At 38.3% G+C, this 27,807-nt stretch overlaps 1 protein-coding gene across 2 annotated transcripts in view; it reads left to right on the top strand.

Annotated features, from left to right (window-relative positions):
- DYM (dymeclin) overlaps nucleotides 1-27,807 on the top strand; it is a 238,356-nt gene that overhangs the window by 54,843 nt on the left and 155,706 nt on the right. For both annotated transcript variants that reach the window (XM_079784585.1, XM_079784586.1), the window contains exons 6-8: nucleotides 332-404; nucleotides 19,188-19,313; nucleotides 20,351-20,493. In XM_079784585.1, coding sequence (XP_079640711.1) covers nucleotides 332-404; nucleotides 19,188-19,313; nucleotides 20,351-20,493 — 342 coding nt within the window. The remainder of the gene's footprint in view (nucleotides 1-331; nucleotides 405-19,187; nucleotides 19,314-20,350; nucleotides 20,494-27,807) is intronic.

Raw genomic sequence — 27,807 nt, 5'->3', positions numbered from 1 at the left:
TCTGAGGGGTGTCTACTCCTGATTCAAACAAAGCAGCTAGAGCAGCTGCTTTTTCATGTATTTTATATATTTGGCTACTGGCCTGCAGGAGTCATAGTTACCTTCAAATGTTAAAAACTATAATTGATAGCTGGTGTTCAAAATTCCTCTATAGATGGAAATCATAATAGATGCTAACTTACTCATGATTTGGATTTTATTCAGGGATCAGCGTTAATGTCTGAGTTTATGTAATAATTATTCTTATTCTCATTAGGAAGGAAAACTGAACTTCTAAACAATTCCATTCTATTTTATACCTTGTTAACAAACTTTTTGTGTATCTTACCAGGTTCTGACTCAGAAGATCTTTTGGAAGAATTAGTCTGCTGTTTGATGCAGTTAATCACTGATATTCCACTCATGTAAGTTCTGGCTACATCAGGGTTTGTTCTATCTTCTTTGTATAGTGAAGATGGTAATTGATGATGTTGAAGGGTTTGTGGGTCCTAGTGTAGTACTTTCATGTAAGCCTTTTAAGGGTAGTACATTCATGGAGTTCTTTTATCTCTCTTGCTTAGTAATATTTAAACTCTGACTATCCATCATCAAAACAATATTAAGTTGTTAACAATACTAAGCATATGGTAGGCACAGAATTAGATTAATCTCTGTAATAAATGAACTTATAAATCTCTGTTAACAAGGGTTTAAGAGAAAAGCAATTTGAAACAAATTCATATGTGGTAGGTGCAGCTAGTTCTTCACCCATTATTTGTTCTCCCCTTCTTTCTTATGTCCTGCTTTTATTAATGGCCAGTTTTGGATTTTCATGTCTATCTTTTCTTGAAGGTAGATGTGGTCATTGAGATGTAGGGGGAAGTTTTCCATGAAAGTATGAGTAAAGCTCTTTAAGGGGACCTGGCTCCACCAGGAGTCCTATCTTTCTGTTCTTGACAGTCCTCTTTCCTGCTGTCTGGAATGTGAACATGGTCCTTTGAATTATGTGGCCATCTTGGCACCATGAGCCAAGAGACTCACCGAAAAGTCTGCTTTGATGCCATTGAGCTGCTGAATCAAAGTCATCAACTACTAGTCCCCCCAACCACTGTCGCCTCTGGACTTCTCATGTGAGAAAAATAGACTCTTATTTGTTTATGGTAATGGATTTCTGTCACTGCAACTGAATGCCATTCCAGCAGGATTCAAAATGTTTGTTATTTTTAAAGCAGTCACTGTCATTCTTTTTAAAAATTGTCTCTTTGAGGAACCCTTTTAGACTTCTTTTTCTTAATTGCCCCTCCCCCCTTGGAGCACCATGAATCATTATAATATCTGTGACGTTTTTCACCTCAAAGAACTAATTTTTATTCTCTTGGGGGGAGGGGTCATATCATCTCTGTTGAGAATGCATACTTTAAAGAAATTATTTTTAAAATAAAGAAGTAGAGCCGAAGCTGGTTTGGCTCAGTGGATAGAGCGTCGGCCTGCGGACTGGAAGGTCCCAGGTTCGATTCCGGTCAAGGGCATATACCTTGGTTGCGGGCACATCCCCAGTAGGGGGTGTGCAGGAGGCAGCTGGTCAATGTTTCTCTCTCATCGACGTTTCTAGCTCTCTATCCCTCTCCCTTCCTCCCTGTAAAAATCGATAAAATATATTAAAAAAAAAAAGAAGTAGATTTTAAGATTCATCAGCATAGAACCTCAATCTACATGGGGATATCGTTGGAAATGTGCTATTTGCCTATAGTCCAAAAAGGAAAGACAGGTATTTGTGGAAAACGGGCTCCTGGCCTCTGTTGTGCGTAAGTGCAGCATCCAGAATTGTAATGTAGATTTAGAAATGGGATCCGCCAAACCCTGTTGTGGTTTGGAGCTTGTACAGCTTGGAAGGCAGGGCCCATGCACGACGAGCTCTTGTGATGGACACAGCTATTAGCATGCCTTATGTCCCTTTCTCACCCTCCTTTCTAACAGATCTCCAGTATTGTTTGGGGGGACAGTGTATGCCCAGCTTAGTTTTTAGGCACCGTGGGAACTGAATGTGCCTGAAATGTGGCCCCGTGACAGTTTGGGCCAATTTTACGTAAGCAGAAATCGTAAGCTTGTAGAGCACTTACCTTCAACTTTTTGCTCTTTGTCCTTCTTCTCTTCCTTCCTGGAATGTGGAGGCAGCATTTAGGCATCTTAAAAGTTTGATGATGACTGCAGCCTGCAAAGAACAGTGTCCTGGGAGCCTGGGATATTGGTGATATTACGGAACTATTACACCAACCCTAGATCACTTATCTTTGGATTTCTTCTTACATGAAACAAATAAATCCTTATTTTGGTGAAGCCCCTGTGGTTAGGTTTCTGTTACATATGGTCAGCTGTGGGAGGGGTAACACGTTGTCTGCTGTTTACTTGTCATAGTATGTGTGATGCTTCATGTGTTCCTGATTTAATTTTAGAAATAGCACTACCTCTATTACATTATGTCCTTACAAATACCAGCAGTATCTTCTAAATGAATACTTTTTTTCCTTTGTTGATAATATATCTTGAAGTTAAGGGGGATGGAAATAGTAAATCCCTTTAGCTAGTAAATAAGCCAGGAGTACAATGACTAGACCAGCCACTTAAACACTCTTGGGGAGCAAGCAGACAGTGTTGTAATATATCAAACATTTCAGTGTTTTAATGTGTTTATACTTTTTAAATGAACTGAAAATGCACAGACAACCAGATGTCTTGTGTTATGTACACTCAGCTTTAACCAGCTGCTGAAACAATTTCTTATGATTTAATATTCTTGGAACTCCATCCTCCAAGGTTTGTCTTGGTAACTGTTTCCATGTGAAACCAAACTACTCTTTCAGTGTTTCATCTACTGTAACTATAGTGCAGTGTTACAGATCAGCTTATAATTTAAGGAGGAATATTAACATATGGGAACCAGGATGCTCTCACCTGAGCATCAGCAGTCTCATTATAAACGTTCGCGTTAACATTGGCACGCCAGTGCTGCGCTAGCAGGTGAACAGCAAGAGGAATCTAGTTCTCTTGGCTAACGAGGGCAATTCTGAACTAGCTTACTGTGAAATCATTTTGTTAACATTGAAAGCAAGTGATTATCGAGAGCATTGATATTTAGAGATCTATACGTAAACTGAATTTTAAATTATACTCTATTACTAAGAGAGCAGGATCCCTAAACTCCCAGAATTTGAAGGAATAATTTGTGATGAAAATTGACTTTTAAGTCAATACTGCTTTGCAGTTTGGATTTCTTGATAAAATATTAATTCTCTGAGATTGTTAATCTTCAGTGAGATTAAAATTGCCCATTTTACAGGATTCCTTCCTTAACTCCTCTCAGCATTTATATATTTAAAGTAAAGATTAAGTCATGCATGGGCTTATGATTTGACATTTTTCAGTCTCTGTTGGGTTGATCCACTCGAATTGAGATGTCTTCCGAAAATAAAGCCTTCTCTGTAATTATTAGACCTGCTCCTTGATCTCAAGGAAGTGAGTGGGAAAGGAATAAAGTAAGATAAAGGTATTTTCTCGGGACCCTGAGAGGGGATCAGAAGAAGAAGGTGGTTGGCAGGACAGAGCTGAAAGCAGAACACTTAGAGTGACAGCGTGTCCGCTCTTGGCGTTACTGTAATGACCCGGGACTCCGCCAGTGGTGGAGGTTAAGTGGGGTCTTAGCATCAGAAGCAGTTAGATTGTATGGACCCCAAACTTACGGGTTGGAAACTGTTTGTGATGCTTTTTAATTATGAAATAGAAGTTATTTTGGTGACTAGAACTGGATTTTTTCCCTTTTATGTCTTTTTGTCTGCTTTTGTTGCTGTAGTTCTTTCAAAGCGATCACTGTTAGTTGTAAATGACGATGCCCTTGTCAAGGACAGGCCCTCCTCCTTTTCTCTGCTGCCACACTGTGGACAGGTCCCTGTGACATCGGCTCAGAGTGGGCCTTTCTGTTGGCCCAGGCCAGACAGACAGCCTCTTCCTCTGGGGCCCATTGGTGGGTTCTCCCTCATCAGCCTGTGAACAGCCATTGAGAACTGGGGCTGCTTCATTCTAGCCTGGCCCTCATTTGCCGATTTTCACATTATAATTTAATCTAGGAAACCTTACCTAGTTTTTTCGTAAGTTAAGTATTGGCAAAGATGAGATTTTCATAATTGATTGCCTTCCCTGCCTTTTTCCGGTGTGTGTCTATTTTTTGTCGAGTAGAGGTTATCTGTTAACCCTGTCGCACCACTCATTCTATTTCAGCCACGCTGGTGTCCTTGCTAATTTGGGACCTGCCAATCCCCTCCGGCCTCCGAGGCCTTTGCCCTTTCTTCTTATTTTCCCTTGAATATCTCCCCTCAGATACCTGTAGGCTTATGTCCTGACCATATGTCTTTCAAGCTTCTTTCTGCTCAAAGGTCTGCTTCTTAGAAAGAGCTGCTCTGCCTTCCCTGAAATAGCACCCCTCTCACTCTCTGTCCTTTTATCTTGCTTTATTTTTTGTCTGAATAGTCATCTCTACTTTTCATATTATCTGTTCTTTCTCTTACTTGTATTACTCAAATAAAATTGGAATGTGAGCCCTAACAGGTTTGGCTCAGAGGATAGGGCGTCCGCCTGTGGACTGAAGGGTCCCAGGTTCGATTCTGGTCAAGGGCATGTACCTTGGTTGCGGGCACATCCCTAGTAGGGGGTGAGCAGGAGGCAGCGGATCGATGTTTCTAACTATCCCTTTCCCTTTCTCTCTGTAAAAAAATCAATAAAATATATTTAAAAAATGGAATGTGAGTTCCATGAAAACAAAGATTTTTCTTGTGCCTGCATTTATTTTGCTCATTGCTATGTCACTAGTGCTCTGGTTTGCCTGATTCCCAAAAAATTTTTTGTTGAATCAGTAAATCAGTAGGGACACAACCTATTCCGTGTGCTTAAAGCATTTTGTTTGTTTCCCAGCATCTTGTCTACATGGTGCTAAGGCGTGTTCCATTGCAAGTGTACTGGCGCAAAGCCCTTTGCAGTTGGTAATTATATTATAAGAATTCAACGTCTTATAGACATTAGTAATAGAAAGGATGACTAGGGGCTGAAACACTTGAGAAATAACATCTAACAATGTTTAAGGAAATGCTGACTAGTGTGGGACAGTTCAGGGACAATCAGCTAATATCTCAGTAGTCTCCAGATTATCCCTTCACAATATACGTTCTTTTTCATTGAGTTCATCCTCAAAAACATATATTGTGAATATACTGTGTGTCTGTGCTGTGCGAGGCCCTGGGCAGGGAAAGAAGTGGCTTTTGAAGAGCTCAGGGATGGATAGATACATAGGAAGGTGGCCCAGTGAGAGGAGTAGTTGAATGCTGCAGTCATTTCCAGCCGTAGTGACTAGCAGTGGCTGGGTCATTAAAGAGGCGGAAAGGGCTCTCTGGGTGTGAACATTGAGAACACTGCATTAGTTTGATTAGAGCAGAGGGTTTGTGGGAAATTAGGCCTGGGAAGCTATGTTTGATGGCGTCAAGACTTGAATGTTAGCAGGAGTAAAGGTTTGATTGTGTTTAGGGTTCCCTGTTTATTAGGACATAAAAGAACAATATATTTTTTAGAGCTACTTCTCTAAAATACATTTTGGAAGTATTTGGGGGAGGATAAAACTGATTAAGAATCTTTATGAAATTCTCTTTATCCACAGGATTATTGAAATGTAATAAAATGATATCGAATGCACACTGATTCAACCCTTAGACTAATGGTATTGGCTTAGATGTCATACTGTGGAAAATTCGAATATTGAAAACGTTTGGTGCTAACACTGAGTACGTGGTTTAAGAACCTGAAGAGCCAGAAACAGTCTCCTTTTGGAGTCTGCAAGTTGTTGGAAGAGAGTGAACGAACTGCAGGGCCCATGGCTGGCACGGAAGGCCTCGCTGTTGGGGAAATGCCTTTCCACAGCCCTGCGTGTCGATGCCCACGTCCTTCTCCAAATGCAGCTCGGCGGGCGGGTGGCTGAAGCCCGTCAGCATCGAAATTTTCAGTGCTGTCAGGTGAACAGCTCCTATAGCTTTCTGGTGGAATTGGGCATTTATGACATTACAAGCACTGAATTAAAGACGACGGTGTTTTAATGTACCATTACAGTTTTTTATGTTAAGTTCAGAATAGCTGTTTAGCTTGAAAATGGATTTCTGGTGCCTCAGGGGAGAAAAAAATTCCAGTTAAATAATTTTTAATATGTAAAACTTAACCTGGCTTATTGAAGAAATCTGAGCAAAATATATCCAGCACCACAAATGTTTATTTTGTAAGATATGTGCTCACATTGTTCATAAATGCTAACTGCCTGTTGCCAAGAAGTATAGGGTGTATCCTTTAGTGCAGAAAACACCACTGAATCCTAGCTCTACCACTAATCATCAGTGTCCCTCCAGGCTTCAGTTTTCTCATTGTAAAATTGGGGTTAATAGGTCATAGATTGTGACTTGGAAAATACATTTGAAGACATTGAGTGTAGTTGTTCAGTATCTTAGACATGGAAACTGAAGTGTATGAGTTGAGAGACCAATTCACATAGCTGTTGAAGGAACAGCTAGGCAAGTCCTTCGCTGTACTGGAGGGGCCCGCAGCTGAGAGGGAGCATCTCATCCTGGGATGGGGTCTGCCGAGTGCTCTCACTACTACTCTGTGGCTCAGGATAGTGTTGAGGACAAAAGAAATATACTTGAAGATGTTAAATGCCTTATAGTGTGTTCTCTTACACATACTAAGTATAATCAATTTGCTTCTGACTTATTTTTCCTATTTTAAATTTCTCAAGGAAAAGTAGTAGCACTTGGTCATTAACAAGTGTAGTGGTCATAGGATATAGGATGTGTCAGATTCAAAAGGCAAGGCTGAATGATGTGTGTGGGAACTGAAGCCAGTTTCTGTTGCATCAAGCTGTTCCGAGGAGTTTCTCTGGCTGTTTGGGAGGACAGGTTCTAGCCTGGCATTAGGTGTGAAAGATTAGCAGAAGCAGAGTCCTGAATCCTGGCCATTTTGCCTGCATATGCATATTTTCTTTCAAGTTACAGGCTATTTAGAGTCATATACTCATTGGGTTTTTAGAACTAGAATTAAGCTTTTTAAAAACCTTATTCTAGCCCTTTCATTTTGTACATGTCATTGAAGTAGAGAGAGGGGAAGTGACTTTCCTAAGGCCACTTGCAGGGTTCTTAGGCAGCTCAGCCCTGTAAACTTGCCCCTCTGCCTTCAAAGAATTTTTACTTTTAAAAAAGCAAAACTGGTACAGAATGCTTTTGTTAATCTCTTTTACTATTAATACATGAATAGCAAAATATGGATGAGGTGATTTGACATTAACTGTGAATTTTAATTCTACCAACAAATAGTTGATTTTTTCTTTTTTTTTATGCCACCTATATAAATTAATACTTTTTTTTTTTAACTTAAATAGCCACACTCTTTAAAAAAAAAATATGAGAGGGAGAGAGATAAAGGGCCTCTAGTCTATATTATAAAAGGCCCGTGAGAAAGAATCATTGATCGGCTGCCTCCTGCACACCCCCTACTGGGGATTGGCCCGAAACCTGGGCCTGTGCTCTTGGCCAGAATTGAACCCAGGACCCTTCAGTCCGCAGGCTGACGCTCTATCCACTGAGCCAAACCGTCTGGGGCTAAATTAGTTCTTTACAAAATAATTTCTTTTCAGGCATAGTTCAGATTACATTGTATTTGGATATTTAATATTAGCCATTGATGCTGACACAGTTATTTTAAATTGTTAATATATGTATGCACATGTTTTGAGCAAAAAAAATCAAATAGCTCTGAGGGCTTGTTCTTTGTCCTATTCCTTTATTTCCTTTCTTCCCCAGAGACGATAATTTTCAATTCTTAGCTATTCTGGTGGTAAACCTTTACCATTATCCTACCTTTATATTTCTAAATAATATAACACTTAAAAATTAATAGGCTTTATTTTTCAGAGCAGTTTTAGTTTCACAGCAAAACTGAGCAGAAAGTACAGAGTTCCCATATGCCCCCCTCACCCCATACATGCACAGCCTCCCTCACTCTAAACAAATTACACCACAGTGGTACATTTGTTAGGGTTAATGAACCTACATTGACACATCATTATCACCCAAAGACATAGTGTAAATTAGGGTTCACTCTTCATGAGTGTTGTACATTCTTTTTTTTTTTTAATTTTTTATTGAGGTATTATATGTGTACATATCTTACCATTACCCCCCCCACCCCACACCCACACTTGCCCCCACCCCCCAGAGTTTTGCGTCCATTGTTTATGCTTATATGCATGCATACAAGTCCTTCGTTTGATTTCTTATCTCCCCCCCCTCTCCCTAACTTTCCCCCTGTAATTTGAAAGTCTGTTTGTTGCTTTACTGTCTCTGTATCTATCTTTTGGTTCATCAGTTTATAATGTTCTTTATTATCCATAAATGAGTGAGATCATGTGGTATTTTTCTTTCATTGACTGGCTTATTTCACTTAGTATAATATTCTCCAATTCCATCCAGGTTGCTGCAAATGATGAGAATTTCTTCTTTTTTATGGCAGCATAGTATTCCATTGTGTAGATGTACCACAGTTTTCTGATCCAGTCATCTGCTGACGGGCACCTAGGCTGTTTCCAAATCTTAGCTATTGTAAATTGTGCTGCTATGAACATAGGGGTGCATATATCCTTTCTGATTGGTGTTTCTAGTTTCTTCGGATATATTCCCAGGAGTGGGATTACTGGATCAAATGGGAGTTCCATTTTCAGTTTTTTGAGGAAACTCCATACTGTTCTCCACAGTGGCTGCACCAGTCTGCATTCCCACCAGCAGTGCACGAGGGTTCCTTTTTCTCCGCATCCTCGCCAACACTTGTCGTTTGTTGATTTGTTGATGATAGCCATTCTGACAGGTGTGAGATGGTACCTCATTGTTGTTTTGATTTGCATCTCTCGGATAATAAGTGACTTTGAGCATGTTTTCATGTGTCTCTTGGCCTTCCTTCTGTCTTCTTTTGAAAATATTCTGTTTAGGTCCGTTGCCCATTTTTTTATTGGATCATTTATCTTCCTTTTATTAAGTTGCATAAGCTGCCTGTAGATGTTGGAGATTAAACCTTTATCAGTGCTAGCATTTGCAAATATGTTCTCCCATGCAGTGGGCTTTCTTGTTGTTTTGTTGATGGTTTCTTTTGCTGTAAAAAAGCTTTTTATTTTGATGTAGTCCCATTTGTTAATTTTCTCTTTAGCTTCCATTGCCCTAGGGGCAGTGTCAGTAAAGAAGTTCTTTTGGCATATGTCTGAGATTTTGTTGCCTGTGGATTCCTCTAGTATTTTTATGGTTTCCCGTCTTATGTTTAAGTCCTGTATCCATTTTGAGTTTATTTTTGTGTATGGTGTAAGTTGGTGATCTAGTTTCATTTTTTTGCATGTGTGTGTCCAATTTTCCCAACACCATTTATTGAAGAGACTGTCTTGATTCCATTGTATGTTCATGCCTCCTTTGTCAAATATTAATTGAGCATAGTGGTTTGGGTTGATATCTGGATTCTCTATTCTGTTCCATTGATCTATATGTCTGTTCTTGTGCCAGTACCAGGCTGTTTTGAGAACAGTGGCTTTGTAATACAGCTTGAAATCTGGTATTGAGATCCCTCCTACTTTATTCTTCTTTCTCAGGATTGCTGCGGCTATTCGGGGTCTTTTTTTATTCCAGATGAATTTTTGGAGAGTTCTTTCTAGGTCTGTGAAATATGCCGTTGGTATTTTGATGGGGAGTGCATTGAATCTGTAGATTGCTTTGGGTAGTATGGACATTTTAATGATGTTGATTCTACCAATCCATGAACATGGTATGTTCTTCCATCTGTTTATGTCTTCCTCTATCTCTTTTTTCAGTGTCCTGTAGTTTTCCGCGTATAGGTCTTTTACCTCCTTAGTTAAGTTTATCCCTAGGTATCTTAATTTTTTTGGTGCGATGGTAAATGGGATTGCTTTTTTAGTCTCTCTTTCTGTAAGTTCACTATTGGTGTATAGAAATGCCATAGATTTCTTGGCGTTAATTTTGTATCCCGCTACATTGCCGAATTCATTTATTAAGTCTATTAGTTTTTTGATGGAATCTTTTGGGTTTTTTATGTACAATATCATGTCATCTGCAAATAAGGACAGCTTCACTTCTTCTTTTCCAATTTGGATGCCTCTTATTTCTTCTTCTTGCCTAATTGCGGTAGCTAATACTTCCAGTACTATGTCAAACAGGAGTGGTGAGAGTGGGCATCCCTGTCTTGTTCCTGTTCTTAGGGGAAATGGTTTTAGTTTTTGCCCATTGAGTATGATGTTTGCTGTGGGTTTATCATATATAGCTTTTATTATGTTGAGGTATGATCCTTCTATTCCCACCTTGTTGAGAGTTTTTATCAAGAAAGGGTGTTGGATTTTGTCAAATGCTTTTTCTGCATCTATTGATATGACTATATGATTTTTATCTCTCAATTTGTTTATGTGATGTATCACATTTATTGATTTGCGGATATTGTACCATCCTTGCATTCCTGGGATAAATCCTACTTGGTCATGATGTATGATCTTTCTGATGTATTGCTGGAGCCGATTTGCTAGGATTTTGTTGAGGATTTTGGCATCTATGTTCATGAGGGATATTGGTCTGTAATTCTCTTTCATTGTGTTGTCTTTATCTGGTTTTGGTATTAGGGTGATGCTGGCTTCATAGAAGGAGCCTGGAAGTGTTCCTTCCTCTTGAATTTTTTGGAATAGTCTGAGGAGGATAGGTTTTAGTTCTTCCTTGAAAGTTTGGTAAAACTCTCCTGTGAAGCCGTCTGGCCCCGGGCTTTTGTTTGCCGGAAGCTTTTTGATGACTGCTTCAATTTCTTCCATAGTTACTGGCCTGTTGAGCTGTTTAGATTCTTCCTGATTGAGTTTTGGAAGGTTGTATTTGTCTAGGAATATGTCCATTTCCTCCAAGTTGTCCAGTTTGTTGGAATAGAGTTGTTCGTAATATTTTGTAACAATCCTTTGTATTTCATCAGGGTCTGTTGTTATTTCACCTCTTTCATTTCTGATTTTGTTTATTTGGGTCCTCTCTCTTTGCTTCTTGGTGAGCCTGGCTAGAGGTTCATCAATCTTGTTTATCCTTTCAAAGAACCAGCTGTTGGTTTTGTTGATCTTTTGTATTGTTTCTTTGGTCTCTATGTCGTTTATCTCTGCTCTGATCTTTATTATTTCTTTCCTTCTGCTTACACTGGGCTTTTCTTGTTGCTCTCTCTCTAACTCTTTGAGTTGTTGGGTTAGGTAATTTATTACCATTGTTTCTTGTTTTTTGCAGTAGGCTTGTAGAGCTATGAACTTCCCTCTCAGGACTGCTTTCGCTGTGTCCCATAGATTTTGGATTGTTGTGTTTTCATTGTCATTTGTTGCCATGATGTTTTTTATTTCTTCCTTGATGTCTTTGGTAACCCAGTCATGGTTTAATAGCATGTTGTTTAGTCTCCATGTGTTTGATTTCTTTGGGTTGTTTTTATTGTAGTTGATTTCCAGTTTTATGCCACTGTGATCTGAGAAGAAACCTACATTGACACATCATTATCACCCAAAGACATAGTGTAAATTAGGGTTCACTCTTCATGAGTGTTGTACATTCTTTTTTTTTAATAATGCAAAAATAGATTTATTTGTATATTACACCCCACTGAAGGGAAGCAGTCTTCTGACAAATGGAGAAGATTAAGATTCGTAAGTAGCTGACTTGGGCACCTACTACAATGGGAAGACTTACTTGCTCTGTTGCCTTCAGATGTTGGGTTGATTTACCTCACACTTCAGCAGGCTTTTTCATTGGGGCTTCCTCCTCCTGGGCCTGATTTTCTAAATTCTTACGATATACTAGCTGGTGGTGCAGGTAGTTGGTGTTACTCTTCTGTTCACCCGGGCTCTTTACCAAGAAGCATAAGACATTAGTGTCATTGTTGGCAGAAGCGATAGTCTTCACATCTAGCAGGAGCTTGGTTAACTGGTTCTCCAGTTCCAGGGCAGATTCTAGAGCTCGTAAGCCGGTTCCCCAGTCATCTGTCTCAGGCCTCTTAATCACCAGCAGGCAGATTTTACTCTCACGTCCTCTTAGAGATCTTAGGAATTGCTTTCCGTGTTCCTCTTCACCTCAGCTTGGTCTTCAAAGAAGGTGTAAAACGAGGTTCTTCTGGGCCTTTGATGTAATAACAGGCCACAGATAAATAAGCATCACTGAGGTGCAGCTCACTGATGCCATGTGATCAATAGCAACCATACACTCTCAGAGAGCGGGTGCTTGGCTGCCAACTCAGCTTTCGAGAACACCAGGCATAAACAGTCTCATTCTTCTTTTAAAATTGATTTTTAGATAGAGGAAGGGAGAGAGAAACATTGATTTGTTCCACTTATTTATGCATTCATTGGTCGATTCTTTTTTAATGATGCTAACTTTCATTTATTTACTTATTTACTTAATTATTTTCACCCTTCAGCCAGTTTCTCCCAACTACTGTATCTTTTTATTTTATTTTATTTTTTACAGTATTATATATGTCTCCCATTCTCCCCCCCCCCCCCTTTACTGCCCTCCACCAAGCCCCTGCCCCACCCCAGAGACCTTCGCCACACTATTGTCCATGTCCATGGGATGAATGGATATATATATATATATATATATATATATATATATATATATATATATATTTTTTTTTTTTTTTTTAGAGGCCTGGTGCATGAATTCATGCACGGGTGGGTCCCTCAGCCTGGCCAGCTATCCGGGCCGATTGGGGCTGTCTCACCCAGTCCCTAACGGGGGGCGGGGGGGCTGGCTCCTACAAAGATTATACAAATTGTACTCCCAACAAATCCATTTCAATGACCCTTGCAAATATTGTGTATTATAATTTTTTTTGTAAGTTAAAAATGAAAATCAGACTGTGATTCTTGTATGCATTTTCTCATTACAGGTGAGGTTGAATATCTCTTCATATATTTAAAAGCCATTTCTAACTTTTGATAAAGGTTTAACAATCATTTTTAATTCCTGAGAGTTTTTTATTACTCATTGTTTCTTGTTTTATGAATGCAACATTTTAAGTTGGTATGATTGCATGTTGGATAACCACATAACTGCTTTGGTATATTTTCTTAGCTATTATGTATCCATCTTATCAATCAATATTAATTTTTGATTTTTGTAAGAATATTTTTAATAGCTCTTTTTGGTGGTTGAACTTTATTTCAAGAAAATTTGTGGCTATATTTTATACATTTGCTCCATTGTTACATACATAGTATTGGTTTTCTGAGAAACCATGAAAACATAGAGTAGATATTTGAGTTTATTTCATCCACTTCCTTAATTTTTACAAATGAGGAAGTTGACAGTTAAGGTGGCCGGTAGAGGTAACAAGTGACAGTTCTGAGACTAACATCCATGTTTTTTTACTCCTAACTCCAGGCACCGTCTGTCGCACTGATAAGACTTATTATAAATGAGTTGTATTACCATGTCTTTGATGTTGCTGACTTTTAAAACTAGCCATCACTGCTATTGGCAGTATCTGTAATATACTATACCTCTTCTTAATCTTTCCTTCTATTTTACTTTTAGACTCCCCATGTTGGCAGACAGTGATATTTCTGAACTTAGGTATTAATCCTTTGAACTTGTTAGTTGTTTTTGTTAAACTTGTGTTCCATTTACAGTGCTGTCCCGTTTCTTCTCCAGTAGTAAGTCAGGAGGATGTTTTTTTCCTCTGTGTTCATTGACTTTGCCCTTCGCCAACACTAACACCCATTTCATGAAGGCTTTTGTCTTTATCCAAATGTTCCACTCTGCCCCAGCAGAGCAGGGCAAGGTCATGGCGCCTGTCTTTTTTTTCTTCACATGAAATTAATAACTTGCTCCAACAGTAGTTTGTTCTAGGACATTTTCAGCCAGATGGTGGAAAGTTCTTGGGATAATATGGAGCCAAAGCAACACTTTGGCTTTTTAAAGTTGACTTTGTTTTGGTGATTGTGTAATGAAAATCTTCTGAAGATTATACAAGGACATTAAAACAAGAAAGATCTGTTGGCTTAAAACATTTTTCATCTTTTAAAAACCACCACACTCAGCATGGTAGAACTTTGGTTTATTTCAAGTATTGGTCTGTCTGGCTCTTTTCCTTGATTATTTGGCACTTAAGATAGTCCAATTAATATATTTGAAATTTTGTTTTCATGGGAACCTAACATTGCCTTGAATTTTTTTTCAGCATTATAGAAACTTATAGCAAGAAATGGCATTTGAGATAATTTGGTCTAATATACTTACTTACAAATAAGAGATCGGAGACCGAGAGATAGTTACTTGCTGAAGAGAACAGAGTTTAACAGGGAACTCAGAAGCAGGTCCCAGGTTTTCTGAGTTTGGGCTGATGACTCCTACAGTATACCACAATGAGATTCAGTTTTTTGTTTGCTCTTATTTCCATATGTCATCAGATTTTAATCAATAAAAGTTCAATTTAATGACTAGCCTCTATTTTTAGTTCTTGATTAATTTAATTTTCAAATAGATGATATATTTATATTGGTCAAAGAGATTAGGTATTATCCTCAGATCATCTTTTATGATTTTTTTTTTTCCAGGAAATTTCCCTGTAGAGACAACCAGTTTGAAGCAAATTCTCCTCTCACTCATTTCCTTTATGCTCTTCCTATTTTAAAAATTTAAAAACATAGACACAGTATAATGATTACCAGAGGGAAAAGGAGGGGCAGAGGAGGAGGTAGGAGAGGTAAAGAGGAGATAAATGGTGAGGGAAGGAGACTTGATTGGAGGTGGTGAACACACAATACAATATACAGATGATGTATTACAGAATTGTACACCTGAAGCCTATATAATTTTGTTAACTAATGTCACCCCAATAAACTCAATTAAAATTTTTAAATTAAAAATAATAGCCTGGCTAGCATGGCTCAGTGTTTGAGCATCGACCTATGAACCAGGAGGTCATGGTTCGATTCCTTGTCAGAGCACATACCCAGGTTTCAGGCTCGATCCCTGGTGGGTGCCTGCAGAGGCAACAGGAGCTGATCAGTAATTCTCTTTCATCATTGATGTTTCTATCTCTCTCTCTCCCTCTCCCTTCCTCTCTGAAATCAATAAAAATATATTATAAAAATAAAATAGTTACCTATAATCTCATCTTCCAGGATTGCTGTTTTTATTTTCTGCATATTAACATCTGCATGTATATTCATTTATATGATGCATATTATTCTGCTGTCTTTGCTCAATATTACATCATAAAGTACATATTTCAATAAAAGTGTTTCAAAAGCACTTGTTTTATAAGGCCAGCACAGCCCTGATACTAAAACCTAATAGTGACATTATATAAAAAGAAAACAGAAAGATATATTTTTAAAAAGTGGAAAATTGTCCTGGCTGGATAGCTCAGTTGATTAGAACATTGTTCTGATACGCTAAGGTTGGGGGTTTGATCCTTGGTCAGGGCACATACAAGAATCAACCAATGAATGCATAAGTAAGTGCAACAACAAATTGATATTTCTCTCTCCCTCTCCCTCTCTCTCACCCTCTCCCTCCCTCCCTCCTTCTCTCCTTCTCTCTGTCTAAATCAATTAAAAAAAAATAAAAAATTAGCAAATTGCATCTAGTAATATATGAAAATGATAATACATTATGACCAAGTGGGGCTTATCTCAGGAATGCAATATTGTTAAATGCTTGAACATCAATCAATATAATATGCCACATTGACAAAACAAATGAGAAAAGCCATATGATATTTCAGTAAATGTGGAAAAAGCATTTGACCAATTCAACATTCATTCATGAAAAAACTTCCAGCAAAATAGGAATAGAAGAAAACATCTTCTACCGGATGTAGATGTGGTTAGAGTTAAGGGCCTTTGATGTGGAGACTGTCCTTTATTTTCCGAGTGGGCCCAATTTAATCACGTGAGTCCTTAAAGGTAGAAGAGGAAACCAAAAGGGTGGGTCAGAGAGAAGCAGTATGAGGAGTCATTCAAAGCCATTATTGACTTTGAAGATGGAGGAAGGGAGCCATGAGTCAAAGATGGAGGTGACCTCTAGAAGCTGGGAAGTGCCCTCAGCTTACAGGCATCAAGAAAGGGGGGACCCGGGTTTTATAGCCAGGAAGAGCTAAGTCCTGTGAACAACCCAAACCAGCAGGAAATGGATTCTTCCCTAGAGCCCCCTGAATCAAAAGCAGCTTGCTGATACCTTGATTTTAACCCCTTGAAACCTGTACTGCAACTCCAGAACTGTATGGTAACAAATGTGTGCTGTTTCAAGCTAAGTTTGTGGGGATTTGCAAACGGCAACAATGTAAAAACGAATGAAACATTCAACTTCTCAAAGCAGATAACTTTAGCAAATTAAATTTGTTAAATACAGAATTGTAGATGGTTTGTTCATTCCATTTGATATTTGTTAAGTTCCTACTGTGGTAAGTTCAACTGGGTTCTTTTCCATAAATAGCCATTTTAATATGTTTAATGCATATATTTAATATGTGTATGTGTTCAAGTACAAAATATTCTTATGTGTACATATATTTTAATGTACATAAGTAGAATTGTGTTACAGAACTCAGTCAGTTTTTTAGTTTTTCCTCTCAGAACTGCTAAGAGCTACCTCTGATGCTAAATGAACAGCTTAGTGTTGCTGTTAAAACTGCTCCATTGTGTGCATCCACATTTTACTTAGCCAGTTCCACAGTGAAGGTCACCTGGACTGCAGCACCACAAATGAGGAATGTCTTTATATTATCTATCTATTACTGCATAATAAATCCCCCTAAAACTTAGCCATTTAAAGCAACATTGTTTCACAGTTTTTAAGATCAGGAATCTGGGTACAGCGTAGGTTGGTGCCCCAGACTCAAGTGTCTCATGATGTTGTAGTTAAGTTTATCGCTGGGGCTGTGGTCTCATCTGAAGCCTCAACTAGGAAGGACCTGCTTCCTAGATTTCTCGCTTGGCTTTTGGTAGGATTTAATTCCTCTAGGACTGAGGGCCTCTGTTCCTGTTGACTGGAGGCCTCCCTTAATTCCAGGTGAACTTCTTCATGTCAGCTCACTACAAGGCAGCTGGCTTTCCTCACATAAAGCAAATAGAAGAATGAGAGCATGCCCAACACAAGCCATCATCTGTTTTGTAAGCTCATATCTCAGAAGTGGCACCTTATCACTGTATTCGCTTTGTAGAAGTGAGTCACCAGATCCAAGGGGAGGAAACTACACAAGATCATGAATATGAGGAAGTAGGGATTATTGGGGTCATTTAGGGAGTGTCTTCCACAGTGAGACATATTTCTGTGAATTTTTCTTTGGGGTGTATACATATAGTGGGTTATAGGTTGTTTTTAAAATGACTGGTTAATATTCCCATGAGCAGTACATATCAGCATATGCCTGCCACTCTTTTACATTTTCTAGGGCATAAAGGGATAGCATATTGTTTTAAAGTGACTTTATATTTTCACTCTTGTTCGCTAGTGGAGTTTTTGCCTTTTTTTTTTTTTTTTGCCATTTGCAGGGATTGCTTATAACATTCTAGATATTAGTTTTTTGTTCTTCCCTCCAATGTATCATTTCTCTGTTAACTTTGTCCAAAGTTTCATTTGTTGAGCAATAATTTTTAGTCTTGATGTAATTAAATGCCTTTGTTTTTGGCTTTGTGGTTTGTGCTCTTAGGCTTTTATTTAAGAAGTCCTTTCTTATGCTGATGTTACCAACGTATCATTATCCATTTTCTTCTATTAACTTTAGTTTTGCCATTCACATCTAAGCCTGTAATTCGTCTGTCGTAGGTCTTTGATAGTAGGTAGTAAGTTAGGATCCATCATTATTTTTCTTTATGAAATGAGCCCATATTTTCCTAGCACCATCTTCTCTACAATTTGTTTTTTTCTCCATTTTCTGTATCCATCTTTATTATATATTGCTTCCATATATACACAGGTCTGACTATATGTTTAGTTCTCGATTGGTTTCCATTGGTTTATTTCTGTGTGCTGTTTTTATTACTACAACGGTATTGCATGGCATGAGATCAATTGAATGGGCCTCTTGAGTTTTGTATACTTTGTATTGAAAAGATATTTCTGTCAGCACTATAATTCTGTCCTTAAAATATCTGGTAGAATTTCAGCTTGCCTAGTTCTAGCATTAAGTCATCTTTAATTTGTTTAATAAGCCCCACTTAAGTAGATAGTAAGTGTTTTTCTTTGGGCTTTCCATGAATATTTCAGTTCCATAAAATATTTTTATGTTCTTCTGGAGTTATTACTTTTTTTGCTGTGTTGTTGAGATTTCTACTTTCCTGGTCTAACATGTTACTGTTCCCCATGATAATCTCGTTTAAATTTTTATAATAACTGAAGATTTCTTAAGGCATTTATTCCTGTTCGTGCTCCTCAGAAAAATTTTGTTTCCTTTTTATTTGATCTCAGATTTATTTCTACCCTTGATCTTAGCCAAATGGCCGAGATGCGGTAAGATTTATTTGTAAAAGGGAATAATGATCTTGGGAGGGGACAAGAGTATTCCTTCCCAAAAGAAATATGCATATAAAACAGGAATAATTTGTTTAGTGTTCATACTTTGCTGAACATGCAGAGTTGGCCTTGAGAATGAGGGCACTGGAGATAGGAGTGTAGGACATGCCATTGTTCTCATGGCAAAGTGACTGTCAACTTGAAAAGGCATTGTTTTCTTTCCTACACTGATTTCTCTTCAGTTTTATAATCTGAATATTTGTTTCTGTGTTATAACTAAACAGGGATGAACATAAGGGCTGTAGAGTGGATCTTTAAAGCAGAGTACTGCTAGTAATTGTTTCCATCATACACTAATAAATAGACTTGTTATTCAGTAGGAGATGGGAATGGGAAAATAGGGAAGTAATGGGATACCTGACCCAACTATAAGAGCTAATGACTGGGGAACGGTTTCATATTTTTTCTTAACTTAATTTTTATGTTAAACATATTAGTATTTTTTATAATACAAGCATGTTGAATATTTAGATTTGAGTTTTTAAATTCAGAAAAGAGCAATATATTACTGTTCCAAACTGATCCATTATTCTGTTTTGTTTCCTATTTTTCCAGAGACATTACATATGAAATATCAGTAGAAGCTATATCAACAATGGTTGTTTTCCTTTCCTGTCAACTATATCACAAAGAAGTTTTGCGGCAGAGCATTAGTCACAAGTATTTGATGCGAGGTCGAAGGTATGTTTCTATTTTAATTGGAGGGGGGTGGGAGGAAGGCAGACACATTCTCTATGTCTAAGCAGTCATCCAGTAATATTTCATTGAAATTATTTTTGTGTCTTTCCCTTTTCACCAGTTCCACATAACCTCTTGACTGACTGTTCCTATTTTCATTGAGTCAATACATCTTTATTGTGTGCTAACCATGTGCCAGGCATGTTAGGATGTGGGGCTATACTCTGAACAGAAGCTTACAGTCTTCTAGTGGGTGGGGATGGGAATAGATAAATTAAACACACACACACACACACACACACACACACACACACACACCTTTTATTGGTACAGTCTTCACAGAATTTTGGAATGTAAGACAAAGACAAAGTAGCTTTGATTAAAGTTCTCAGGGACTTTCATCCTTCTTACTACCTTTGTTTTCTTCATGGCATCTTCACTGATAATAGGGAAAAGGCCTGAGCTTTGGCTCAAGAGTCTATTAAGAAATTTTCTCTATATTGCAGGAACTGATCTATCACCAATTTGTGGACACACATCCCTTTTCACCTATTTTTTTCTCCCTTTTCCTCATCTCATTACTTAGAAGCAAAGAGTATAATGTTTACAAAATCTGTATACCTACAGATATATTTTTGTGTGCATGCACTAATTAAATAACTTCATACTTAAAAAGTATACTCTTTTATATTATTGCTTTTTAATTCTTTCTTTTCCCTACTAATTCTATATTACTACCTCCCTTCAAGTGCCAGGTACTGTATTATACACTGAATTTATAATATCTCACCTGTTATACAGATTACGAATAAGGTGAGTTCAAGAGTGGAAGTGATTTGACCAATGATCTATGGCATAGTAAGGAGAAAGCCAGAGTTAAGCCTCAAGTCTGATGGTCTTCACTATTATGTGACCATGCTAGACTTCTTTGAATTGTGCTAATCCTTTTGTATTATTAGATTATATAGATTATTATTATATACAATCAGATGACTCCCATAAGTATGAGTCTGATTTTCTCCTTTTTCCTTTCTGTGTAGTCTTCCATACACCAGCAAACTTGTGAAAACTTTATTGTATAACTTCGTCAGACAGGAAAAGCCACCTCCCCCAGGCGCCCATGTTTTCTCTCAGCAGTCAGATGGGGGAGGACTGCTGTACGGACTTGCATCAGGCGTAGCAAGTAAGTCCTTTCTGATTTTTTCAGTTCTTCGATGTACACAGGTTGTTGTTTAATGAGTCGTAAATAGTTCCGTTTCCCTTGGCTGCCACTACGAACAGTTATATCGGATCTGTGCGGCTGTGTAACTGTGACATACTGAAAGTAATTTAAAATACTCATTTTTGCATTCAGTGCAGTGAATGCACTTAAATATATGCAAATAATGAATAAATTGTTTACCTATAAGGCACCATTTTTCAAGAAGAACGTTTATAAATATGCATATTGTATGAGTTCTAGCTGTACAATTCAGTTAAGCTCTTGGTAACTTTTTACTGCTTGTGTTTTATAAGGAAATCATTCTATTTTAAGGACTGTATTGGTTAGGGTTTTATGTGACTAATTGGGTATAGTTTTCTTATAGTTTTCAAATTGGGTATAGTAATAAATGTTTCATTTGTTGATGACCAATTAGTATATTTTGAAGAGTTTTGTTATAAATTCAAAAGTGGCACAAATGTGAGTTTTATCAGATTAGAAGCAAATTTTGTTAACTGTGGAAAGTCCTTCCCCACCAAAGCCTCATTTCTGCTTCACAGTGATCAGACCTAAGACTGGGAAAGTACCGAGCACCTCTGGTCTGCCTCTTTGTTGGTGTGAGGACCTATGCCACGAGAGGCTATATAAACGGAACTTTTGCTTTATTCTGAAGGAGAAAAGTAGGCTGACACTTGGGTAGTTGTGAGGTCTGCACAGCTGCTCTTACTAAACGTTCTACTTAATCACATAGTGCAGAGTTGGGCTGTTTGGAGGAATTTTAAATGGAGCCGAGTTCCACAGCTGAATTGTGGTTGTCGCATCCTCCCCACACTCAGGGAGGAACATCAGTTTGATAAGAAAATGGAGAACCTCAGTGTGGTAACATTAGGTAATGAGTCATGGGAACCTCTTTGTGTTAAAAGACCTCTCTCTGTTGACTCTAGGAATTGAGCTGTGAACCAGGCTTTCTAGATTTGCCATCCTTTGATTTCTTTTAATTATGAGTTGAATTACATTTGTGATCACTCATGGCTTTGTCTTTGGTGCTGAGCAGGCTGCCTAGAATGCCAGACCTGCAGAATTTTATTCTCCGAGTTACTCTTACCTACTGCCCGCCTTGTTTCAGGTGAGCTGGCTGTACATGCTTGCTCATTCATGGCCATGAAGGCAGCATCGGCATGGCTTTTTGTGTCCCGTGGGAAGACTTCATTAATCCAGTAGTATTGGCTTTTTTAAATTACTAAACCGGTATAGGGATTTAAAGGTTGAGTATTTTGCAATACTCCAATATGGTTGGAGATTTTGGGGAGCAGATAATATAAGGTCATTCATTGCTTTCTCCAAAACAATGGCAAAACTTTGGAGTTGTTTAAAAAAGTAAACGTAGATTCATGGGTGGTTTTGGTTTTTCTTGAAGTTATGTGGCATCAGAATGAAGTCCAGGATGGCATCTGGTGTCATCAGCACCAGGTGCCAAAACACTTGACTTCCTAATTTCAGATCTGCTCCCACCTCGCTAGCAGTATATAGCCTTAATTTTCCTTCCTTCCAGGTTCCTTGTCTTTCAAATGAGGAAGTTGGGATAGATGATCTGAAATTATTTCCATATAATTTTCAGTGACTCTATGGTCTTTTCCTCTGCCATTTTAAAAGTTACTATTCAGTTAAGGGCATTAAAATAGTTAGAATTTTTAGTGTGCTATAGTTACAGTGCATTTTATATAGCTTTCCTCCTAAATCTTTACAAATCTATTCATGCAAAAATATAAAACATGATGGAGTAATTATCGTTATTTCACAGTATGCAAGTCAAAGGATTATAAAAACAACAAAAGGACATTCTCTTAAAAAGCAAAGCTGTATTGTGGGTAAAATGTAAATTTGATCACAGTATGTAATTTGAATTAAGCCACATTCTAGGAAAGTCAGTCAAACTGACAAAGAAAATTTGACTTTAGTTTTCAGTGATCACTTTTGATGATTTTTTTGGTTGGTAGTTAAGGAATTTTCCTACTTTAAAAAAGTGTTTTTAAATTTTTTTATTGGGTTTTAGAGAGAGAGCAAGGAGAGACACAGAGAGAGAAACATTGATGTGAGAGAGAAGCATTGATTGGTTGCCTCTCATATGCACCCCGACTGGGGATCGAACGCACAACTTGGTCATGTGCCCTGACCGAGAATTGAACCAGCGACCTTTTAGTTTAGTGCATGAGATGGCGCTCAACCAGCGAGCCACACTGGCCAGGGAAGAATTTTCTTACTTTAATATTGGCTTGAGAAAATGTGATTTGGAGGTTCCTCACTGAAAAGAAATAATGTTGCAAAGCTAGATGCAGATTATAAACTCTTTTGGATATCTTCATTTTTGTTGGGATTGAACTTTTCGTGGGACAGAAAACATTTCCTTTCATAGTGTGTGTATTGTATGTTTTGCTGAAATTATTTCCTCTGAAACAGCATGCCTTATTTTGGAAAACTTTATAGTTTTGGATAGTGAAGTTCTGTTGGCTCTGGCAAGGGAAGATGCGAATCCTGGTGCTAGAACTGGGTCCAGATGAGTAATGAGTCACATGTCTGGGCCCTCACAGGAGTTAGGCACGCCTTCTCCAGTTCATTCTCATTTATTTCCGGTTATCTATTATTTGTTTCCTAGATTCCTGCAAAACCTTTGTTTAATCTTCCATGCCTGCCACTCTTTTTCATGCCTTTGCTTGGGTTATCTCTTTAACCTAGAATCCTCCTTCCTCCTCTCTGTCACTTTAATTTTCTGCCCATCCACCCATTAAGGTCCATCCCCAGTACTACCTTCTCTATGAAGAGTTCCTCTTCTCCCTCTTAGTAGGATGTAATCTTTTCCTGTGGCACTCAACTCTGCTTTGCATTATGATTACTATGTAGGAGTTTCATCTCCCTACATTGCTCTACATACAATACAATAAGAGCTAACATGTTTATAACACTTCTGAGCTTACAGAGCAACTTTTCGTACATCTTACTTTATTCTCCTGGCTACCTTGTGAAATAGATGTTTTTACCTTTTGATGTGCTAGACGTAGAAATGTTCCTAGCTATTAAATTGCTTGTCTAAGATCACACAGGAAAGAGGTGATGTTGGTTTGCACTTGAGCTTAGTTTCTTTGCTTCCTGAACTTTGCTGTCTTGTCTCTCATTGTTACTATCTGACTCCTGAATGTGTAAGTGGCTGCTTGACTTCTCTGAGGTTGTTCACTGCAGATCTAGCAGAGCACCTTACATCTGCACTCTCAGTACATACTTGTATGTAATTAAATACCAAAAGCTAATGCTTATCTGCTCTCAAGGTGGGTGTAAAGTCAGTTATAGCGACATGTCTGTCATTTTTCAAATGCCTTCTGTTTGCCAGACAGGTTAGCAGCTATTTTACATACATGATTCTTATCTGCTCTTTTTAAAAATACATTTTTACTGATTTCAGAGAGGAAGGGAGAGGGAGAGAGAGAGAAAGAGAGAGAATCATTGGTCGGCTGCCTCCTGCGCGTCCCACACCAGGGATTGAGCCCGTAACTGGGCATGTGCCCTGACCGGGAATCGAACTGTGCATAAGTTGACACTCAACCACTGAGCCATGCTGGCCAGGCTCCCTCCTCCTCTTTTTAAAAGCTTTATTTGGAAATAAAAGTCACTCATATAGAAAAGTTCCCCCCCCAAAAATTACAAAAAATCTGTATAGCTTTATCTAGATTGATTTGTTAACATTCTCTCTCATTTGTTATATATTTGTATGCTTTTCTTCCCTCTCTTTTATCATTCTGCGCGCGCGCGCGCACACACACACACACACACATGCACACTTTTTTTAACCACTTGAGGGTAAGTTACATTCATCGTGGCCCTTTACCCCTAAATACTTGAATGTGTACTTCCTAAAAGGTAACATTTCTTACACAACCACAGTATACTTATCAAGTTAGTCAATTGAACATTCAGCTATCCTTAAAAACAAATGAGGTAGGCATTTGTTTCTACCTCAGTCAAAATAAAGAATAGAGATTTCCCTCTATAGTTCAAAATCTCCTTTAGTAAGTACATAATGTCATTTGTGTTGCTCTTAAATTGAATTTTTACAATTAGGTTTTCTTGGGCCTGCGCGTACCAATTTATCTCTCTTAGACTAAACACTCCAGCTGCAGCATCTGTCCTTCGTGTTTATTATTGGCCTGCAGAACACAGCGAGTGCTTGGATAATGTTTGCTCAGTGTCATAAATAATTAGAGGGATTATTAATACTTTTTAATTACTACTGCTAAGTTTCTTTGCAGTTAAGGAGAGTAGTGAAAATTAACTTGTCTAGATTTTGTTCTTTTTAAAGAAGTGTTTTTACATGGGTCAAGTGTGATTTGCTTCTTTAACTGAAAGTGGTTAGAATGAATTATACATTCGTATGTTACTTTATCTGGTAATATATATAAAATACATGCCAACATGCCTCTATTCATAATTTACAGTACAAGAAAAAATGGTTTCCTTCTCTTCTGTAGTTTGTTAGTTTAGAAATTCCTCTAATATGCTGAGAAAATGGCAAAATAATCAATTGTTATATTACTTTACTGTGTAGGAAAGAATGCTACAGCTTTAATTACTGTAGTGTTTTAAGGGAATCAGAGTTCTAGGCTTGTAGAGATAAGTATAAAGGTCACACACTGGCTCCCAGCATTAGCAGTGCCTCCTGGCAGACTTGAAAACAATGCATGTGCTTATACCTTGGAATTTCTGAGTCATAGGCATGAGGTGGGGCCCGGCCATACAGGTTTCCAGTAAGCATTCTAGAAGATGGTGATGTGGCCGGTCCATTTCTGCACCACTCGGGTGCGGGCCCCTTTCCTGTGCTGGAATCTGTTCTGCTGTGGGCCCATCCTGGCAGACACTTGAGCCAGTACAGTTAATTACTGAGGCATACATGGTTTTGAGGCAGCTGTAATGGGTTCCACTGACCCCCTTCTATGTAAGATCTTAGTTTCTCTTACTGATTTCTGCATTGCTCTCTGTTGTTGATGAGGTCCAGTTTATCAGCCAGTTCTCTGAGTCTGACCATGAGTACAGTTCTCCAGCATCAAATAGATTGGAACTGGACCCCACCCCGCCCCTCCATTCTGGACACTGCACTTTTTCATTAATCTAGTCGAAATGCCCGTTGGTCCTTTTGGCAGATAATAGTCAGTTATTAGTGAATTCGTTGTTCCTTTTACCATAGCAGTCATGTCCTATCTTTCCTCCTTCAGGTTTTATGCACACAGGTACAGACCTTTCAGTGTCTCTCAGTTAGTTATAATTTTGTTAGTTGTGGTGTGGACCATAATTCCAGCCAAAGAATAAGATTTGCTCTCATTTTTAGCTCGATATCCTCATTTAAAACATATTTGGGGGCTTCCTGCTTTTTTCAGGCTTATGTCCTTGACAACATATTGTGAGTGTTTGACCATTCTAATTTCTGTGTGGAAAGCAGAGTGTATGTGTAAAATAACAATGAAAATTAATAAAACAGGGTTTGTGTCTCTTTTATGGAGAATAGATTTTCTTTCCTGAAATCCCAGTGAGGATTTGCTGAGGGGGCAAATAGCCTGTTTTCCCCAGACAGCCAACAGTAGAGTTAATGAGGATTCCTAAAGTTTCCCTGACTTTTAGGACTTCATCTCAAGGATCTTCATGAAACTGGGGCTGGTAGACCCCCCGTGGCAGGAGATGCTGGGCGAGCTTCTTGTGAGTTCATACCAGGCTCTCCCCCTCCTCTCCTCTCTCTGTTCTTTGGGTTACACCACAGGGACCTCACAGCTGTCTTTTCTCTCCACTCTTCCTGGAAGTCTTTGTGGATAAGGGTGGATTTCCAGAGCTTGATACTGAGAATCAGGTGATTTGGATGGAGTGCCAGCTCAGGGTGATCTTAGGCATGTTCTTCAACTTTGAACCTCATTATAAAGCTGATAAACATAAGCCGTTTTGTGAGGAATAAGTGAGATATTGTGCATAAAATCACTTCCAAAACTGTGTTGCATTTATCCTCATCTTACATGCACCAAAGCTCTGCTGCTGCTTGTTCATTAAAATTAAAATAATTGAAAAGAAAATAAATTTAATTAGATGAAGTTAATGATCAGAAAATCTCTTAAATTTATGCCAGACAATTAAAAAAATTAAGAGAATATTTTATCTTTTTTATCTGCTCAGTGTTTAAGATTTATGTAAAAACTGTCTTTGAAAACTGACAAAATTGAATACATCAGCCATGTTTTTGCTGTTTCTCCAACTGGCTTTTCATTTTATGTGGTGCAAATTTTGGCCAATGGCAGTCAGAAAGGAAAATTTGATTGTTAAATAGATATTGCCCACAAGAGATTTGTCCTTGCTTCCTAACTGAACTTGCCTTGACAACAATCACTAAGGTACCATTTCTTATTTAATAATTTATCTGATTTTATTTTCTGCTTGACAGTTTTTTTATAAAATCGGCCAAAGATTTTAATAAATACTTGACGCGGACCCAACCTGAATTGTAATAAATATTTCAAATGTTCATCTAATCAAAAATATCAGTGGTATTGGTAGTCTTAGTTATATCAGCAAGGCAAATGATATTTATTCCTTACTTGAATTTGTAAGCGTATCACCCTACCTTGTTAGGGATGTTCTACACAACAATGGCCGAAGACCCTTACCGTGGGATTCGTTATCTGATGGGAGCTCAGTGTATGGTGGTAACAAATAGCTCACACTGCTGTAACACAATCCCATAGACTGGGTGGCTTGAACAGTGGGCATTTATTTCTCACTGTTCTGGAGTGTGGGAGTGTAAGATCAAATGCTGACAGGTTGGTGTTCTGGTAAGGGCTCTGTCCTGGCGTGCTGATGGTCATAGTGTATGTTCACATGGCAGAGAAAGGAAGTTCCGGTGTCTCTTCCTCTTCTTGTAAGGGCACTAACTTTATCATGGGGTCTCCACCCTGATGCCCTCATCTAAACCTGATCACCGCCAAAGGCCCCACCTCTTACTACCATCACATTGAGTGTTTGGACTTCAATATTTGTTTTGGGGAGACACACATATTTAGTTCATAATATGTATTAAGCAGGTTGTGCTGGAATTCCTCTCACTGAAATTCTCATTTTGGGAGACTGCTGGTCTCCTTTGTATGTTGATAGCTAAGGCAACTTTTAGCTCCCGTCATTCTTTATTTTAAACCACAGCCCTGCTTAGTGGTAGTGGTGAGGATTGTGGAAAAAGCAGATCCCTCACAGCCCACTCAACCTCACTAATGTGTGTGT

Source organism: Cnephaeus nilssonii, assembly GCF_951640355.1.
Source record: "Cnephaeus nilssonii genome assembly, chromosome: 11".
Lineage (NCBI taxonomy): Eukaryota > Metazoa > Chordata > Mammalia > Chiroptera > Vespertilionidae > Cnephaeus > Cnephaeus nilssonii.
This window is presented reverse-complemented; position numbering and strand designations above follow the sequence as displayed.